This window comes from Nannobrachium achirus, assembly GCF_963921795.1.
Source record: "Nannobrachium achirus genome assembly, chromosome: 11".
NCBI classification, from domain to species: Eukaryota; Metazoa; Chordata; class Actinopteri; order Myctophiformes; family Myctophidae; genus Nannobrachium; species Nannobrachium achirus.
In genome coordinates this window covers 42,846,138-42,867,555 of record NC_137820.1, presented here as the reverse complement: position 1 = coordinate 42,867,555, position 21,418 = coordinate 42,846,138, and the positions used below count along the sequence as shown (strand labels likewise).

At 41.1% G+C, this 21,418-nt stretch overlaps 1 protein-coding gene across 1 annotated transcript in view; it reads right to left on the bottom strand.

The window, feature by feature from the left end:
- Positions 1-21,418, bottom strand: part of LOC308294359 (voltage-dependent calcium channel subunit alpha-2/delta-4-like) — a gene marked incomplete at both ends in the record, with an annotated part of 118,812 nt that overhangs the window by 16,290 nt on the left and 81,104 nt on the right. Inside the window, 4 exons of the mRNA XM_080737090.1 lie at positions 3,818-3,880; positions 4,555-4,599; positions 8,659-8,673; positions 13,826-13,887. Coding sequence (XP_080593216.1) covers positions 3,818-3,880; positions 4,555-4,599; positions 8,659-8,673; positions 13,826-13,887 — 185 coding nt within the window. The remainder of the gene's footprint in view (positions 1-3,817; positions 3,881-4,554; positions 4,600-8,658; positions 8,674-13,825; positions 13,888-21,418) is intronic.

Below are 21,418 nucleotides of genomic sequence, written 5' to 3'. Positions count from 1 at the left end.
TTACTGAGCAAGTCGGTAGGCTAGGCTCGGACATACAGTAATCCCTAATATGGCTCTTAATGGGCCAGGGTAATCTGCATGTATGTGCCGAGACTCTTACAGTCAGGCTGTTAAAGCGACAACAAAGCCCTGCGTGGAGATATAAATAATGTTACACGCGGCATACATAGGGTTGAAAAATCTACGCCTCTCCTTTTGATATCACCGTTAAATTGTTTATCGCTGGTGGATTATGTTTTATAGCCCTGCTTCTGGTCAGACTGAATTAAATGCTTGCATTTCCTTTTTGGTCTGATGTTTGATATTTATGTTTGATGACAATATATGTAAAATTGAAGAGAAACCCGCACACTTTGCTCCAGTGACTGAATTTTTATTGACAAAGTTTCGAGCGTTTCTAGCTCTTCATCTGGTCAAACTCAAGATGTGAGTCTCCAACCTGCTTTTGTAGTGACACCCATAGGTCACAATATATGTATAAATCACGAATAAACTATTCTATAACTAATTAATGACGCTTCGGTTCGCGCGCGCGCACACACACACACACACACACACACACACACACACACACACACACACACACACACACACACACACACACACACACACACACACACACACACACACACACACACACACACACACACACACACACACACACACACACACACACACGCCCGCACGCACACAAACTCTTCGACTACAATAGTGATAAAGTGGAGCATCAGCCCCATCTTCGCTAATGCGCCCGGCAGGGATTAGGACCAACAATGTGAGCTGTCCAGATGTTGTTTATGATACCTTGTGACATCCCGGTGGCGGTGTGACCGTACAGGGCCACCATGCCTTCTGTCACTGAGTGACACACAGCATATGTCATGACCTCCCCATGAGGCAAGTTGCATTGGGAAAAGAAAAACTCACACAAGGAGTAGGGCTGTCACGATTTAATTGTATTTTTGTCGTTGCACACTGGAAGATTGAATACAAATTACATTTCTTTTTGGATTTGAAGTTGCGCAAGGCAGAAATTAACTCATCTGCTGCCATTTAACAATACCTTTGTACTCTCATATGCCAAACTGTCTCCATAGACTTCCATGTAATTCATAGTGCACGGATCATGCACACCCATGCCTAGATAATGCACCACGTGTGTCCACATTGCTCACAGCTTTCAAACAAAAAAATCCGAATGGAAATCCGTTCAGGCATTCATGAGATAGCAGCCATTATGTTTTCCTAAAATGTAAACAAAGATGGCTGCCATGTTTGAAAGATGGGGTTGCTATGGGGGTTAAACATGCAATTTCGCGATCGCTATCATGCCTACTAAATGTTTTGGGGTCAAAAAATCTTTTTTGAAAAAAAATGTTTTTGATTTTTTTTTTTTTTTTTAATTCTCGGGTTCCTCGGGCGTGGCAGGGTGGTACATCGCGAAATTCTCGGGTTCCTCGTTTTTGGCAGCATATGAGTTAAAGAGGTGGTGCCATAGTTTTGTACTTTTTCTGTTTTTCATGTGTCTAGGACAGGGGTCTTCAACAGGGGGTCCGCGACCCCTAAGGGGTCCGCGGAGGTACTGCAGGGGGTCCGCGAAATTATTGATAAAAAAAAAAAAAAAAAAAAGATTTCAAAAAATGTTTTTTTTTGCCATTTTCCACATTTATGTTAAAAAATAAATAGCTTGAATACATGATTACTATGCAATTGACATATTGTTGATATTATTGACATTTGTTCTCAGTTAATAAGTAGTATGTTTAGAAATGGTAGTGGTACGGCCCACCCTGCTCGCTGTAACTTGTACATGTTTAAAATAAAAAAATATGTCGTAGCCCCGACCCCCCCACCCTACGAGGTGGTAGGGGGTCCCTGCTCCATCTCCCCATCAGTTTGGGGGTCCCCGGCCTGAAAACGTTGAAGACCCCTGGTCTAGGAGGTTGAAAGTACTTTTTGAGAAATTATGTATTCTCTTAGTATTTGTTTGTTTTCTCTTGGAGGCTTCCACCTTGTGGTGAAAAGTGTCAGTTAAAAAAACACAGATACTAAGTATGTCACACTATCAACTCCTCCCCTATTTACCATTCACCCAACACAGTGGGGTGTGGCTATATCAGCTGGGTCACCACCCACCATGCCATCCATGCATACTTAATGAACTGGGGGTGTGGCCACATAAAAACCCAATTTTAACTCTTTCTGTATACTTTTTGGGAAAAAATCTTCCTCCTAGTATAATCATAATACCTGATAATCATGTTTTATAGGGGGGGGGGGGATCATGGCACCACCTCTTTAAAGGAGTAATTCACCCCCAAAATGACCTTTTTCAATTGATTACTTGCACCATGGACACTTTTGAGTTCAATAATATTTTTAGTTTTTTGTAAGACAATAATTTCCCTCATTGATTACGGATGGGGACCCAAATGCCTTTGGGTCCCCAAAGGAGGTAAATGTACCACCCTTAACATACAGTCTTTCAAGTCTTCTACCACAGTCATAGTGAACTATAAAGAGAGCCTCGTCATGTACAACACTGTGAGTCACACAGCTGAGGACTGTATAGTGTATATGAGGCTAAATGATGAATGGGGGGGGTGGCCACAAACAGCACAACCATATATTTCCCTGCAGGCCTTGAACTGAGTCGCACCAGAACCTTCTCTCTCTCTCCCGCATTTCTGATGCTATACCCTGTAATCCCATCAACCTTCCTACTGTCCCCAAAACTGCAAAATACTGTAGACTATAAGAGGATTGGGCTGTAGTGCACCCACACACACACACACACACACTATAGCGAAAACGGCACAGCACCCACACTGGCTGTTCCGCCAATTAGCGTGCATACATACCGCCCAGACATCTAATGCTTAATTCGTTATGACGGTGTCACTGTTATGAGTCAGGCTGAGAACGCAACAACATTCTGGATTCATTCAATGTGACACAGGTTTTTTTCTTTTCTTCAACTCTCTACTTGTTTTTGCTAACGTATTCAACCTTCTGCATACCGACCGACCGCCACTGTCGGGTGGAAACCTTATATATGTCCAATTAACTGTTACTTTTCAGGATTCAAATTCAAAAGCAGCAGATCTAAGAGCTCCCATTCGAGCTTGTGGATCAGCTACTTTTGATGCTTTTGTGTGATGCTGTAGGATGATCAAGTAGGGGGCGTAAGTTTACTAAAAAACAAATATGGAGATAAGGGGTTTCTGCCTGACAGCAACGATACAGTACATTACTTGTAGCAGTCTGGCCAGTGCGTCTGCCACAAAATAAACATTCCACTGCTCGTACACATATTATGAGTATGTGAGCAATGAAGTCTTCGAATATCTTTTCCCTCTATTCTAAAATTTAGACTAGCCAATTATTTATTACCCTCTTTTTCTCCCTAATTTAGGCCAATTGATTCCTCCCCACACACATGTCTGTGTTGTCACTGCTGTTGTATCCTAATGACTCGCCTGCCAGTGAGGAGCCCCCACCGGGAGGACAAAGAGCCTATGTCCTACTCCTCCCGCCCAACACTCCCTGCTGACAGATGCCGTCCCAGTCTGTAGGAATATGTGCAATGACCAATATCACTCTCCCCGCCCAGCTTCGTCCTCCCGAACGCGGGACGATTGTGTTTGTGTGAACACCCAACAAAGCCGGATGCACCACGGTGGGTTTGAACTCGCAAACCTCCGTGGTGGTGGTCAGGGACTTTACCACCACGCCACCTGAGCTCCCCAAATACGTTGCCAAAAATGACTACATTTCTGTTAAAAAATAAAACATTCTAAAGTTTTATAACACTTACGTCCTTCCTTTCTTTGGACAGCAGGATGAAGCCGTTGCTGTCGACCAAGAAGCAGTTGAGATCCTGGAGACAAATGAGCATGGTAAATAACATGCCTATTATTTTATACAAATGTGTTGCAGATTTAAACGTTTTCATATTGATTTCATAGATAGCTTCATTTACTATTTATCAGTCTTGTGTAAATTAATGTTCTTTGTTTTTTTTTTCAGACATTTAACCACTTGTCCATTGGCTCTGTACTTTGGTTTGCTCCATTTGCCCTCTACAACCAAACATCTTTGCCAAAAATAGCCAATCTACAAGCTCACAAAGCCTCGCAGCAGAGATGCTAGGGTCCAAGTGGTTAATGTAAAATAATAAAAATCATAACATACAAAGATTTGGCTGTAGTAAATCTTGAGGACACCCCCAGGGGTCCTGGATCCCCTATTGAAGACCCCTGCAGTAAATAATATACAAACTGAATACAGTTATGCAGTTAAAAGTTGTTCCGCACGACAAAGTGCTCTCATATGAACCGTTACCTAACAATGCCGGTTTGCACTAACTTCGAGCTCAGGCATGTTGTATTGTCCATATCTGGGAACATTCCGCCACAGACAACTTGCTGACAGACAACAATTAGCCTACTGCTGCAGTGCATGTATGTGGTCTTGTTTACAGGGAAATCATGTGACATAGTCTTGTTTGCAGTTAATGTGAAAGATGTTTCTAAGGTGAAGCTGGATGCTTACATTGCTTTGACAGCTTAGAGGGCAGACACCTTCAATGGTCGTACACTGCAGAGAGAGAGAGAGAGAGAGAGAGAGAGAGAGAGAGAGAGAGAGAGAGAGAGAGAGAGAGTAGGTCATTATAGTTTTGGATGTACTCATGATGACTAGACATACTGCAGAACTTGAATTTGATAAAGATAGGCAGAGGGTGGGTGGGCAGAGAGAGAGAGAGAGAGAGAGAGAGAGAGAGAGAGAGAGAGAGAGAGAGAGAGAGAGAGCGCCTAAAAGGAGTGGACAAGGAGGGAGACAATGATGAAGAGACAGGGTGGTACAGTGAAAGAGAGGGAAGGTTGGTGGTGGTGGTGGGGGGGGGGGGGGGGTGCGGTGGACAGAGAGAGGAGAAGAGGGAGGAGGGAAGGATCAAACAGAGGATAAGGAAGAAATTAGTCGAGAGGGAAGGTCAGAGTCAGTGGGCAAGGTTAATATTTGGTCTTATGTCCTACGGCACTGGACTACAGCTATAGTAACTTGCGTGTGTGTCTGAGTGCCTTGTATCAACTTACATCTATCTATCTATCTATCTATCTATCTATCTATCTATCTATCTACTGTATCTATCTATCTATCTATCTACTGTATCTATCTATCTATCTATCTATCTATGAATCAATCAATCAATCAATCAATCAATCAATCAATAAATATGAAAAGACAATACGGTACAGGACTGGACAATAAGTTGGTTTTAGAAAACAGGTCTATATACATGTAATGTTCAAATTATAGAAATTCTCATTATGAACCTGTGAGCTCCTTCCATGGATATGGCCTTAAATAAATGTCAAAATCATAAATCAGCTACAGAAAGACTGTTAGTTATTCAGGCCACCATGTACTGTACCCTACTTGTCTTTAATAATCTGTTACGTTAATTGGCCCAACCTAATTAGTATGTATGTAGTAGTATGTTGTGCATTTGTCATGGTGTGGCCCTACATACAGTGTATGAGTCAATATCACTGAGACAGCAGATGGTGTATAGGTTAAACATTTTTAAAGGGAGATATCTCTGATGAGCAAATTCAGATTGATGGTTATGTTGTGTTTAGAGCAGATAGAATTAGTAGAGCATGTGGGGGTGTGGCAACCTACGTTCTTTCTAGTTTAAACTCGGAACTAACCTTGAAAGTTGTATCGGAGCACTTTGAATGTGTTTTTGTTAAAATACAGTTTCACCAAAATAAACACTTAATTATTGGAAATTTCTATAGGTTCCCAGCCGCACCAGTGGACTCTATCAAAGAAATAGTGTCCACAATTAACTCTTTGAATTGTCACTCTGAACGGATCATTCTTGGGGACTTTAATGTTAGCTGGCTTGCTCGCTCTTCTTCAAGTGATAAAAAACTATTTGAAAATACACATTTAACTCAACTGATCACTGAGCCTACCAGAGTCACTGAAACAACATCGACTCTTTTAGATCTAATATTTGTTTCTCATCCAGATAGGATTATTAAATCTGGGGTACTTTCTGACTGCTTTAGCGATCATTCTGTAATTTTTTGTGTATGGAAGATAAAAATTCCCAGTCTTCCTCCAAAATTCATAAATATGAGACAAAGTAAAAAATTAAATGTTGACAATTTTATTCAAGATGTTGTTTCTATCGACTGGGATAGGTTTCAGTTGATACCCTTTGTTGAAGATGCTTGGAGTTTTCTTTTGAATGAGTTCACTAAAGTTATTGATAAACATGCCCCTTGGAAATCTGTAAGAGTTAAGGGTAGACATCTACCTTGGGTCAGCTCTGAGTTAATAAATCAGTTCAAACGTAGAGATAAGGCTTGGGCAAAATATAGAGCTAGCAGAGATCAAGCGGACTGGGATGTTTACAAAAGATTGAGAAATGACTGTAAAACCCAAACAAGGAATGCTGAGGCAGACTATTATAGACAGGGTCTTGCTCAAGATTTTCAAAACCCGAAACGGTTTTGGAAAAAATTGAACAATATTCTGAGTCCCAAAAAAAGTTCTGTGTCACAAATTCGTAGTAATGATGAGGTTGTCCACGACCCTGCGCTCGTCTCGAATATTTTTAATCTTCATTTTGCTTCTGTCAGTAACATGTACTCTAATGAGTCACCATACTTAAAAACATACGATGACAATCCTACTATCCCTGGGTCCTTCACATTTAGACCTATTCTACCCACTGAAATTTTACAAGTAATTGCTGACCTAAAGGATGGCTGTGCTATTGGTCCTGATGGCTTAGATGCCAAATTTATAAAACTAGCAGCTCATATACTCATTTATCCTCTAGCCGATTTATTTAATTTGTCTTTGTCTACTTGTCAGCTTCCATCAGTCTGGAAATGTGCAAAGGTCACCCCACTCCATAAGAGTGGTGACCCACTCGATGTTAACAACTACAGGCCAATATCTATTATTTGCTCTACTGCTAAAATATTTGAAAAATTAATTTTTAATCAACTATCTCAATACGTAAATGATTCTAATATATTATCTTCATTTCAATCTGGCTTTCGTTCTAAATTTTCCACCACTACAGCGCTCACAAAATGTACCAATGATGTGTTCTCTTCTTTTGGCAATGGACAATTAACAGGTGCTATTTTTATTGACCTAACCAAGGCTTTTGATTTAGTGGATCATTATTTACTCCTTGATAAATTACATGCAATTGGTGTTTCTCGACAAGCTTTGTTTTGGTTTAACAGTTATCTTCATAACCGTCGTCAATGTGTTTCTCTAAATCAAGTTCAGTCTGAATTTCTAGTGGTCGAAAAGGGGGTGCCTCAAGGTTCCATATTAGGTCCTTTGCTTTTCACAATTTTTATTAATGATCTCCCCAAAATAATGTCAATTTGTTCCATACATCTATTTGCAGATGACACGGTTATTCACTCATCTCACTCTGATGTAGCTCAGATACAAAGAAATCTGCAGTCTGAATTTTCCCTGGTCCAGGATTGGTTATCAAACAACAATCTCATACTGAATAAACAGAAGTCCTGTAGCATGCTGTTTGGCACTAGATACAACCTCAATCATTTATCCACTGATTTGTCCATTTATTTTTCTGATCAGTCTCCCCTTAAATTAGTTGAGTCTTTTAAGTACCTGGGACTCTGGCTGGATTCTGAGCTTTCTTTTAAGTCTCACATAGAATCCATTCGAACTAAAATAAACATTAGTCTTAAAGTTATGTATAGATCAATCAATTGTTTTAGCTTTAAAATAAGAAAACGAATTGCCCAGCAGCTGTTATTTCCAATACTGGACTATGGTGATGTCATCTACCAGAACACCTCTGAAACGCATCTCCATTCATTAACTGTTGCTTATAATAGTATTTGTAGATTTGTTTTGAGATGTCCTTATCTTACTCATCATTGTGTTATGTACGAATCACTGAACTGGTTATCACCCCAGGCTAGGAGAAAATTTCATTGGTTACTTTTTGTTTTCAAATGTTTTTATTTCAATTTTCCATCATACTTAAAACAATACTTACAGCCATTCACATCATCATATTCCCTAAGACATACACAACATCTTTTTTTCATAGTGCCCATTATGAACTCAGAAACTGGGAGACGTGCTTTTAAGTTTAAAGCACCAGCTGACTTTAATATCCTGCCCTTGTCCCTTAGAGCAATTTCAAATTTTAACGCATTCAAATCTTCTCTATGGGCCCATCTTACAACTAGCTGCTCTTGTTTTTGATTGGAATTAAATTGTTTGTATTTATTTTTCATGCTGATCTGTTATTTGTATGATCTGTGCATCTGCAAAGTTTGGTTATTTTTATTTTTATGTTTCATTTGTATATCATTTTTATTCATCTTTATCACTAAGGATACTAGTATACTGTTGGAGTGGGGGTGTAGTGGGGGTTGAAATGTTGGAGGAGCCTTATATGTATGTTTTGTTTTGTTATTCTGTGTTGTTTATTGTTGTTGTTGTTGTTTGTTGCGCTTGAGGAAAACCTCGAAAACGAGTTGCTGCAACTCAATGGTTGATCCTCTAACAAAATTTCAAATAATAAAATTTCAATAGTTTGAAAATGACACTTTGTATGAAGATTGATCTACTTACGTCAAAATCGTCGGGCTGTGAGCAAAAAGATGGGAAAGAAAAAAAGTTTATTATGCCAGATTATGTCTATTTGTCTTTAATACATCACAAGCAGAACATGTGATGCCTAGCACCACATTATGTCTCTCTCCTCTTTCTCCTTTTCCTTGATCAAGCTCTGGTCTGACAGCACACAACAACACAGATTCACGCTGACATCGAGCATGACAATATTTGGAATCCATACAAATATTATTTCATTTCAATTCAAAGGCTCTTAAACTTTGTTGGCATGAGTAAACAAAACAACATGCATTGCTAAAGCAAGTGTCAAAACATAATAAAAACAAAGAAACAAAGAATGGGGAAATTAGATACAGTTGAGAGTAGGGATGGGCCGAAAGCAAAATTCTTGGCCGAAACCGAATACCGAATACTGGAAACATTCCACCGAATACCGAATACCGAATAGCCGAATAATACATGTATATAATTTATTTTGTATAATAAATGTTTGTACCATTGCTGTACCTTTGTTGTAAAGCTACCTGATTATGGCAAACCCTAACTTAAATAATAATCACCATATGGTTCCATAAAACATTTATTTCTCACTTTTGAATGCACACATAACAAAATAAAATATTTTCTCTTTGCAATGTTAGCATAAAACAAAGTCAAAATAGTGCAACTATTTCTGTAGTATCCTACAGAGATAAAAGTGCATCAGAACAAGGTGCTTAAAACTGCAGAATGATCTAGGCCTACAACAAAATATTATTGTAAACACAAGGGCTGTAACAGCCAGGCCTTCAACAACAAATGCACATACTGTATGTTGCAAAATGATCTAGGGCCCAGGGGTCCTCAAATACAAATCTTGAAGGTCCAGAAATATTTTTTTGAAACAGGTCCAGGTCCGAAAAAAAGGCGAAGGCGAAATAAGGCGGATACATTTATACAGTATGTACTGTATGTATGTATGTTTATTATAATCATTAGAATTGTTTATTTTAATTATTATTATTATTATTTGGAACTTTGGAAATCTCAGTTGGAACTGTTACCCCTGCTACCTGATGCTGGATAAGCGGTTGAAGATGGATGGATGGATGAATGGATAATTATTTATGCATGTAGAGTAGGCTACATTATTTACATTTATTGTGTAGCAATAAAACACTGGCTTATAGTTTAATTATTGGAAACTAAAGAGCATAAATGCAATATTAGGCTTGTCGTCAGAATGGAAAATAAAGTGGAACTTAGCGTGAGGGGGAGAGGATTACTTGACATTCAGTTAGTTGACACACGTACTGCACAAGCCAGACTGACTGTGCTGATTGACTATGTCAAATGACCAGTCAAATCAGGGTCAACGAGTCATAGTTATTAACCTAACACAGCCTAGGATAGCTGGCAATAATATGCGACGACACATCACATTGTTAAAGACGCATGATCACGCATCGCGAGTTTCGCGACCATTTCTCGTCTAATGCAAGCATTTGGAGCCTTACATCGTGGATATTAATGTGTTGCTGTTGTCCTCTCCAATTGAACAGCCAAAGGTAGAAGATCTCTAAGTTATTAATCCAGTGGGAGCAATGGTTTCCAAGAGGTTTTAGCAACTTTTTTAAGGCAGCGAGCGGCATGAGTGTGTGGAGAGGAGAGGAGAGGGGAGGGGGGGGAGCAGCATGGAGAGCAGACTGCGTCGGAGACTCGGAGGGAAGGAAAACCTTTGATCTACAAGCCCACAGCACGTTGCACCCACGACGCTTTGTGGGCTTGCAAATTGGCGTAGGGGTGTGTCTTGTGAGCCTGTGTATGTGTTTGAGCGAATGAGCACAATCAGCACATACACACCCACGCACACACAAACACACATCACACACAGTCAGTCCGATCGTCAGATACAACTGTGCGGAGATTTCTCAGAAATGTGCCGCGGTCCGGACATGGACTGCGGTCCGCCTATTGAGGACCCCTGACCCTGTCCTTCACACTATTCGGTGCTCAACTATTCGGTTTTAAAAGCTATCCAGCCGAAAACCGAAAATGCATTTTTAGCCATTTTCGGCCGAAAACTTTCGGTGCCGAATATTCGGCCTCATCCCTAGTTGAGAGGGCACAGTATTGTGTTAAAAAGAGCTATGTCACATTGCATTGTTATATTATACAGGTTATAAAGCTTTTTTGAGACAATTAACTGCAATCTTTTGCAGTCACTTTGGAACAATTGGCAGCATTTTCCCAAAAACTATTTAAATAGCATATAAAAAAGCCTCAGATTAGTCCTTAGGGTGTTTGTATAGCATATGGGCTAACCTTCTTCTATCGCAACAGTTCACAAATCTTGCTGCAGTGTTTGCACATTGTTGTATTTCTAGGTATGGGAGTTTTTTGTCTTTGGTTATGTTTTAAAACTCATTTGGGGTTTATTTGTGTGTCTCTGATGTCTTGATATAGTGGGTGGTTAGAAAGAGTAGCTTCCACCACATGTTGTGTGCAGTGGGTGGGTGCATACAGCATTCTGTCTTCCCTTGGGAGTGGGTCTGTCTGTGGCGGCCTTTCTATATTGCAAGGCTGTATTCACTGAGTCTGTACATAGTCAAGGTTTTCCTTCATTTTGGGTAATTCACAATGCTCAGGTATTCTACCAATGTATACCTGTATTCTCTATTTAAGGCAAAATAGCATTCCATATGGCTTTGGTTTGAGTTGTCTCTTTCCAGTATGTCAGGTAGCTTTCTTTCTGTTTTCTTATAATCTGTTTAAGTCCCATGGGTTTTATGTCTGGTAGCTGTGCTTGTGTTTGTGTCCCTGAACCAGCTGACTAAGGGGGCATCCCTGTAGGTTTTCCCTTTGGTTGAGGGCTGTGTCTGGGTTGCTTTCGTTTAGGTGGTTATACAATTGAAATAACTTTGACATAATGACTGTGTATCGTCCTAATTACAATGAAATATGTCACTGCTGTGCGTTCAGTCAGATAACTCACAAATTGATTTATATAATGTACTGTATATAGAGTGGGGAAAAGTGTGAATATTTGTTGTTCAAGCTCTGCTACATATTACTCCTTGCTCAGCACATTAGAAGACAGCCATTTAAGAGCAGGGAGATACAGTACATCACAAAACCCCCCAGTGGAAGCAGAAGCCACAGGGGAAGCAGAGCCCACTGCTGGGTTGGCGGTGGGACAGAGAAGCTCATACTGTACCCAACCTTCGGTGACAAAAGAATTTGGTCATAGATGCATAATTGGTGCGCATGCAAGTACAGTAAACCTCTCTCAAGTGCATCTGCCTGAACTAAGTTGCAAGCTATGCATTATTTCAATAACAAAAATAAATAAACGTGTAAAATACATTTTCTTGAACATATAATATATTTCTCACATCCAGTTACACTGACTTTTTGTTTGGGAATGATGGGTAATCTTTTGAATGACATGAAGTCACATTAAACACTTACACTTCAACCCTATATACAGTACTTTGTTGTAAGTCAAATAGCAAAAACACTCACAACTCATTGCGAGGTGACACATTGTTAACTTGTAGATCTGCTATTCTTGCAGAATGTTTGCATGTATTTGTGGAACGTTCTTCACCTAGTTTCACTTACAATACGTGATAAATGTCGCTATAAATGAATGATAAATGATGATTAAGTGCATTATAATTCATTATAAAAGCGATTTAATGCATTATAGAACCCAAACTTTAAGTCAAGTGTTACCGACATTTCACTTGTAGTTTTCTCTCAGTGAGCCAACCACTCCAATGTAATTCAAAGGAACTACAAAACCTGAAAAGCACCACTGCCCACAACCTGCCAGACAACATAGGGAATTGACAGCATTGACTTGTGTTGGCTACAACAGGGGTCTTCAACATTTTCAGGCCAAGGACCCCTTAGTTGAGAGAGAGAGATGAAGCAGGGACCCCCACGATATGTTCATAGATTCCATATAGTTTCATTGTTTGACAGCACAATCATCAGTGTATTTTGGATTCATGTCAATTTGTGTTTTCAGATATTTTCACTTGAACTGTCAATGATAAACTTGACCTTTCACTCTGTACTTAGTCTGCTCTTGTTCCCCTCTACACCAAACCTCTTTGCTGAAAATAGCCGATCTACAATCTCACAACGCCTCGCTGCAAGGTGTTGTGAGCTTGTAGATCTGCTATTTTTGGCTAAAGTTCTCAGAATATGGACGCTAGGGTTCAAGTGGTTAACACTTATGTTGCTATGATTTTTTGCGCAATTGTGTAAAAAGTGCACGCCCATGCCTAGATGATGCACCACATGTGTTCACACTGTTCACAGCTTTCAAACAAAAAAATCCGCTTGGAAATCCGTTCAGGCATTCATGATTTATCAGCCATTATGTTTTCTTCAGATGTAAACAAACATGGCTGCCATGTTTGAAAGAATGGGTTGGTATGGGGGTTAAACATGCAATTTCGCGATCGCGATCATGCCTAATACATTTCTGGAGGTCCAAAAAAAAATTTTGAAAACATTTTTTTTTTTTTTTCAAAAACGTCCCAAACTCGGGAAACTCGGGGTTGGCACAGCACTAGTACCTTTTCAAACTCGGGAAACTCGGGGTTTGCACCATTTGTGTTAATATGGAAAAGGAGAAAAAAGTCTTTGGTCGCAAAAGATTTGGAGGACCCACTGTAGTAACTCTGAGGACCCCCTAGGAGTCCCGGACCCCCTGTTGAAGACCCCTGGGCTACAACACTCCGGACACACATTGTGAGCCTGCCCTCCTTAGCTGTCCACTCTGTGGTGTCATCCAAGTGCATATCGCTGCTGTCAGGCAGAAACCTCTTAACTCCATATTCTTGTATTTGTTTTTTCGTAAATTAATGCCCTACTTGATCATACTACAGCGTCACACAAAAGATTTGTAGATCTACTACTTTTTTTTTTTTTTTTTTTAAGTAACAGTTTGGACATATGAGGTTTCCACCCGACAAAGACAATATGGCATTCTCCTCATATCAAATGCCTGGCCGTTATTGGAAGAGTCGCCCGTGAAATCGCAGACTATTCAAGCATGCCGGGTCACAGACGTGTGTGTGTGTGTGTGTGTGTGTGTGTGTGTGTGTGTGTGTGTGTGTGTGTGTGTGTGTGTGTGTGTTGGGGGGGGGGGGGGGTGTCCTTTGGTTACCTGCTTGGCAATGGCCCAGAACCTCTTTTCTAGCAAGTCCAAGGTCATCTGCACCCCGATTGCTAAAAATAGAAGAAACACAACCATGCACCCACACGCACGCGCACACGCACACGCACACACACACACACACACACACACACACACACACACACACACACACACACAGGTTACTTGGATACACGGTGGGCTCTGCAGAAATCCTCATTCTTTAACCACTTATGCCCAATATAACTGCTTGCCTTGTGTGTGTGGTCACTGTTTTCCAGTGACTCGAGTCTTTCTAAATAGGGAAGTCCACGAGGGTTAAGGCAGCTCAGGTTCAGTGTAATTCTACAGGGTGTTGGTCCGGGAGAAGGAATGGGGACAGGAAATCAATCAGGCGTTTATTTCACCCCCATGCTGTTCTCGCGGCTCTCGGCTTTCCGTTTGCCGTTTGATATGCAGAGTGAAGGCTCTAGGGCCGACGTAAACATGGATGAACCTGCCGTCTGTGTGAGTGCGGTGGAGGCCGAGAGGCAGTGTGTAAACAAACATATCGTCGCTGTCGGGTGGAAACCTTGTATGTCCAACACCGTTTGTTTTGTATTTATCATTTTAAAACTGATTTAAACTAGTGAAAGAGGCGTTGTGTGCTTGTAGATTCATATGCATTTGTTATATTGTGGTTGATGTTCTGACATGTTATCTTGTTTATTATAGTGATGTATTATCTGCTTATTGTAAGTCGCTTTGGATTAAAAGCGTCTGCTAAATGCCTAAACTGTGTAAACTGTAGATCGGCTGTTTTCGCTACTTTTGTGCGACGGCCTTGTATGATGAAGCAGGGCTTTGCTTTGCGAAGAAATTTACACATTTGAAACTTGGAGATACAAGGTTTCCGCCTGACAGTGACAATATAGTAGCTTTTGTTCCCCTGATGCTGTAGCTGCTGGAGGTTCTTCCAGTGACATTGTTATGTCAAACAAATATCCCCAAAACCTCTGTGAAGAGAAGACGCTCCCTCCCTCACAACAAGGCCCCTGGCAGGAAGAGGCTTTCTTTTCTTTCTTTTTTCTGGGGTGCAGCGGGTGAATTGCTGCAAGGATGTCACAGATGAGTCTTTCTAAATTTGGCAGGAATCAATTGTCCCTCCTACTTTGACCTTCTCCACTTGCATCCACTTTTCATTCACCAGAAATCTGGAAGAAACTCCCAGAAAACAAGGTTCTTTTTTAAATCAAAGCTGAACCCCTTTTTCTCTTTGCCACGGCCACTTATTATTCTGTTCCCAACTCTAATTGTATTCTAATGTGCTTATATATACTGTACAGTATGTTTCTTTTGCACTTAAGGCTCTTAATAGATTTCAACAACAACAAGGCAATTCAAAGTGCATTGCACAAAAAAAACATGTTTGTTTGTCTGTCTGTGCTTGCCAGGACATGCCTGACATCATAGATTGGCCTCCAAGTACTTGTGTGCCCATTTGACCAGCACAATAATCTGGCCAATGCTGGGTTATTGGCTAGTAAACTATACAAATAACATAACTAAATGTATCCTGCCTTGATTTAACATCATTCAAATGTACCAATATTTCGGCAGAAGGTATCGTGTCAAAGGAATGACCCATCTTCCCGTCAGGGACATGGTGGTACAGACTCTCTCACCTCCAGAACCAGAGGTAGCTCTGCTGAACTCTGTTTCACTCCCTCCCTTGCCATCCACTCCCTGTCTCCTTCTCAGCTTTCCTACTCCCTCCTGTGCCATCCACTCTCTGTCTCCTTCTCAGCTTTCCTACCGTCTATCACAATAAAAAGTATCACATAGTTGCTATTAGGTGGAAGTCCAAAACCCTCATTTTCAGGAAAAAAGACACCGCGTTCCAATGGCTCCAATGTAGTTATGATTTAGTCACAAGTGCTTGTTATTACTTCTCATTGGTTCAATATTCATAAAGCCCATATGCAAACCAATGCTACACAAATAGATAGGCTAACATAATAGATAGAAGGCTTCTGCCCGACAGCAAGAACCTAATGTATGGAGTTTATTTCCTGCACAGAATATTGTCGTTGTCGGGTGAAAACCTTGTATGTCCAAAACCGTTCGTTTTGCATTAATCATTTTAAAAATGATTTTACCTAGTGAAAACAGCCGATCTACAAGCACACAACGCCATGCACCGCGAGGCGTTGTGTGCTTGTAGATCTGCTGTTTTCACTACTTTTGTGCGAGGGCCTTGTATGATGAAGCAGGGCTTTGCTTTGGCAAAGAACGTACACATTTGAAACTTGGAGATACAAGGTTTCCACCCGACCCGAATGTCACAAGATTTCATTTGTGCATGAGTGCCAGTGGCATTGAGTGCGTATACAAGTGCATCTTTTGTCCCATATTTTTTGCCCAAATCCATCACTGCTCTTACTCTGACATCAAATGCCTCCTCCCGCCTGTGACATCACTGCCTCGTTAAACACGAGCCAAACATCTGCTGGAGAGTGTGTACAATACCTCCTCTAGTGACAAGCGGCCATCAACAATGAGCTCCAGGTGTGAAGCAGCTGAATCGGGCGCCATCAGGGGGAATAATTTTTGCTCAAGTCACAGGAGGGAGGCTGTAAAGAGGTTGATCGACGGGGTGCCTGTTGGCTCAGCGATTACGGAACACCACCATATGCTCTCTTAGTGAGCACGACGGCCCGGGTTTGAATCCGACCCACCCAAGCCTTGACTCTCTCTCTTTGCCCTTGGTTTCCTGTCTGCATACACTCTCTCTAGACATCTGATTTAAAGCATACAAATGCTTTAAATATAGTACTGAAAATACTGTAGGAAGAGGGATTATGCTCTCACTGATTAAGAGGCACATACTGTAAGTATGTTCTGCACATAAATATGTACACATACAGTCATCTGACAAAAATATTAACATTTCGGAGTAGACAGGCTCTAAAAAGTATGGTCATGCACGCACGCACGCACGCACGCACGCGCGCACACGCGCACACACACACACACGCACACGCACACGCACGCACACACACACAGACAGACACACACACACCCCCCTCCTCATGAGGCAACACCATGGATAGTTCCTTTCCAGGGAGAGACATCAGCACCACGGACAGCTCCTGTCACTGGGTAAGCTGATGGATGGACGTATTTCCCCATCTTTTATAACATCAGTTCATTTTGATAACTGCAGTCGCATCCTTATCAGTATGTTAAGTCAAATATGTCCAATTATGAAACATACCCCATACCAATTGGAGCCAATACAGAGGCAAAATGGTACACAAATCCCACAAATGGTCTCCTAAGTGGGCGCTGTCTGATCTCGCAAGAGTGTGTTGCTGGGTCGATAAGAAAGTAGATAAGAAAGTAGATTTTCTCCTGATTCGTCTCTGAAGTTTTAGTATGAAAGTCTTGGGTGCATTAACTGCATTTTGTGGCTTGTGACGATCATGGGGCTAAAGAATGGTTCAGAAGCTGTGTTCTCTTCCACTGGAATTAATGGACTCCAACCTTCTTCCACTCTTTACTTCACACAGATACGGCAAGTAAACTTTATTTCTTTTTTTTGTCTAATTTCAAGGATCCCCAGTTTATTATGCATTAGGCCACGGACCCTCTGAGCGTGTACAAATGGACCCGTAATTAAGGGTCAATTTAGTTCCATTTAGTCACTCTCAGAGTAAGGTTGCATTTGATACTTGACTATCAATCATTTAGTTAGGGGGAACCCCCTCAAGGAGCCCTGTGGGTCCTCCTGGACTTTATGCTAATATCTATGGGAAATGGGATAAACTTGGGATAGCTATGGTGAAGTGCCCCGCCTGCAGTCTTTAAATGGTCGTTCTCTCCCCAGAAGGAGCTCCCTGTGGTGTGCCAGGCGACAAGCTCCACACTTCACTGAGTTTTGGACATTTTTATGTGGAAATTTAATCAACTTTTGACGAGTGGGACGCTGATTGTTCTGATGTATTTCACAGGTAACATTTTCCAGAGCTTAGCTGTTAAAGAGGAAAGTACATAGTGCTGCTTTAAGCATCCAAGAAGAATACAACGATGATACAAGTCTGTTGGTGTGATTGTTTGTGATCTCAAGGTGATGATGATGCTTAGCCAGGTCCCACAACACACACACACACACACACACACACACACACACACACACACACACACACACACACACACACACACTCACTCACTCACTCACTCACTCACTCACTCACTCACTCACTCACTCACTCACTCACTCACTCACTCACTCACTCACTCACTCACTCACTCACTCACTCACTCACTCACACTCACACACACACACACACACACACACACACACACACACACACACACACAGTGGTCCAAAGGGTCTTATTCTCAGCTGACAGCTTCAGACTAACTCATATTATTATTATTATCCGGCATTGTCTTGTCACTCCAGTAATGAAAACCCTCCCTCATATCACTGAGGCAGCTTAACTGCAGTCTTGGGGGGCTACACACGCACGCACGCACGCACGCACGCACGCACGCACGCGCGCACGCACGCGCGCGCGCACGCACACGCGTCATTATGTGTTCAAACACAGTCCACTTCTACAGTGTTTGGTTAACAGGCCTTAAACCAACATGGTGTCAGCATGTCTTTAAACTCTGAACCTGATTCTTTTGTTAACCACTTGAGCCCTGTTTTACACCATGGTGGGAAAAGTACTCATGTTTTACTGAAGTAAAAATAGAAGAAATGCTGTTGGTGTATACTGTACAATATACCAAACTTTATGCACTTGACAATGCTCTTTTTATTCTCTTTGCTCTTTTTGCCTTTTGCACTCTCTCTTTTCCCTAAATCTTTCTACGTCATTCTCATTATTGTTAGATATAGATTTTTGTTTTGTTGTTTGCTGTTATTACTGTATATATACAGTACCACTGCATTCTGAAGGAAGCCAAACTAAAATAAGTTTTACTCTTATGTACCTGTACAAAAGATGTAACAATGAACCACAACAAATGTATTGGCATCAAAATATACTTAAAGAACCAAAAGTAAAAATATTCAATATATGCAGAACATCCCATTTCACAAGTTATCATATGCCAATGTGTACAAACCTTTTGAACATAGCAGATCTACAAAATACAAGCTTACGAGCTTGTAGATCGTCTATTTTCAAATAGCCGAAGTAGCCTATATATAGAGTGTATAGGGCTGAAGTGGTTAATGTATGTTTTGTAATAATAATCAAAATCTACAAAGTAACTAGTAACTAAAGTTTTCAAAATAAGTAAAAAGTAAAAGATTTGCCTCTGAGATATAGTGGAGTAGAAATACAAGTATTTAAAAATGGAAATACTCAGGTAAAGTAAAAGTACAGTACTTGAGTAAATGCCAGGCTAGAAAGTGATTAAAGATGAATGAAGATGAGTGTATCGTAGAGCGTGAACTTTTACAGGGCTCAAATGACAGATGTTAACATAACCGCATATTATAATTTAATTGAGACCGAAGGTCGCAGTTTACTATGAGAAACATCGCAGCTTGTCCGTCCGTCCGTCCGTCCGTCCGTGTAGATGTGTACACATTTTTACTGTCTATGGGTTTGCTGCTCTGACATCATGCTCTGATGTCACTGTGATGTCAGGGGAACCACTCTACCAGAATGGGTTTGCCGCTCTGACATCACACTCTGGCTTCACTGTGATGTCACACTAACAGAATCCCTTTTACAGTATGCCCATTTATGGAGTTCCTTGATGTCATCAATATGTGATGCCAGGGGGAACAAATCCCTTTTATGCCCATGTATGGAGATATGGAGATCCCTGTGATGCTAGGGGAACAAATCCCTTTTATGCCCATATATGGAGATTCCTGATGTCCACATCCCTGATCACTGTGGCGTGACCTCGCCCTAAACCCGGAGGCGTCTTACTAGTATTCTCCTTTGTTCTTTTTTCTTTCTTTCTTTTTAAATCTCCACCAGAGTTTCCTCTTCGGCCTCTTTGGGAGTTTTAGGTGCAGGCTCTGTATCGACAGAAAGTGGAGCCAACCAAGCAGCATCTATCAGATTGTACCTGGTCCTCCTTTAGATGGGGCCATCAGTGACACAGCACAACGTGCTCCATCCCAACTAGGCCCACGCCACTATTATATCGTCTTTGTCGGGTGGAAACCTTGTATGTCCCAAACCTTCCAATTTTTAGTTATCATTTAAAAAACAATTTAAAATAGAGAAAATTGCCGAGCAAGCATAGAATGCCTCGCATCGCGAGACATTGTGTGCTTGTATTATTGCTGTGTTGATATGGCAGTGAGATACTTGTGTTGCACTGACTAGCATTTACTGTTCACTTTTGTTTGGCACTGCTTTGTTAAGTTGTGCTTTGTGTATTGCTTTCTTCTTTTTTTGTGCTTTTTAGGCACTTTATTTTTATATTCTTCTTTTTATTGTGCCTTGCTTTTCTTTTTACTGTACACTACAGTACTCTTTTTCTTACCTCTTTGTAACTTGTAACCTTAATTGCTGTGCTGACTCTGGGCAACTGAATTTCCCCCGTAGGATAATAAAGGTATCTATCTATCTTGTAGATCTGCTATTTGTGCAACACTTTTGTATGATGAAGTAGGGCTTTAATTGACCAAAAAACATACACATTTGACAGTGATGATATTGCATAATCGGCTACTGTAATCGCAATTATTTGAGATAATCGCAATTATTTTTGCATTATCGTCATAGTCATGTTGAAAAATGTTCACACATTTTCTAAAAAATACCGGAAATAACAGTAACAACAACAATAAGCTTACAACTATAGGGATGTCCTATATTGACCTTTTTGCCGATATCCGATATTCCGATATTGTCCAACTCCTAATTTCATATATCGATATCAACCGATACTGATGTGCAGGCTTTTTCAACAAAAGTCAACTAATGTTCCAATGCTCAATGCCAAAAACACAACTAAATGTGCGACAATTCATCGTTAACTCAAATGTAGTAAACCTGACTACTACACGGCACATGGATGACATGGGATTTACTGCAAAGAAGACTGCAGTGCAGTCTACCTTTTTCCGCAGATGCAAAAGTTGAATTCGAACATGCGCGTGCATGAGCGCACGCACGCACACACATAACGTGACACACGCATACAGTAATAATTCATGTGCATATATGCAAGCAATGCACACACACAATAGTGCCCTGGCTCATGAAATACACATGCATTAATTAAGACAAATGCAAATTAACAATGAATGCCCGCTCCCCCCCTCCCCCCCCCCCTCTCTCTCCAATGACCTTCACATGGTGCATTTGGGGCAGAAATAGTCCCATCTCACCAACATCCATCCATCTGTAGGACACTCAGCTGTATCAGCTGACCCCCCTCCTTCCCCTTATATTCTGAAATAGGAATAGTGCTACACCCCCCCCCTCTCTCTCTCTCTGTCTCCCCCCCCCCTCTTTCTAAGTCTCTCTCTCTCTCTGCTCTCTCCCCATCTCACCCAAATGCTTTCTCTCTCTCTGCCTTGTTTGTTCACTCTCTGCTCCCTACATTCTCTCTTCTCACAGACACGCACATGCGCGC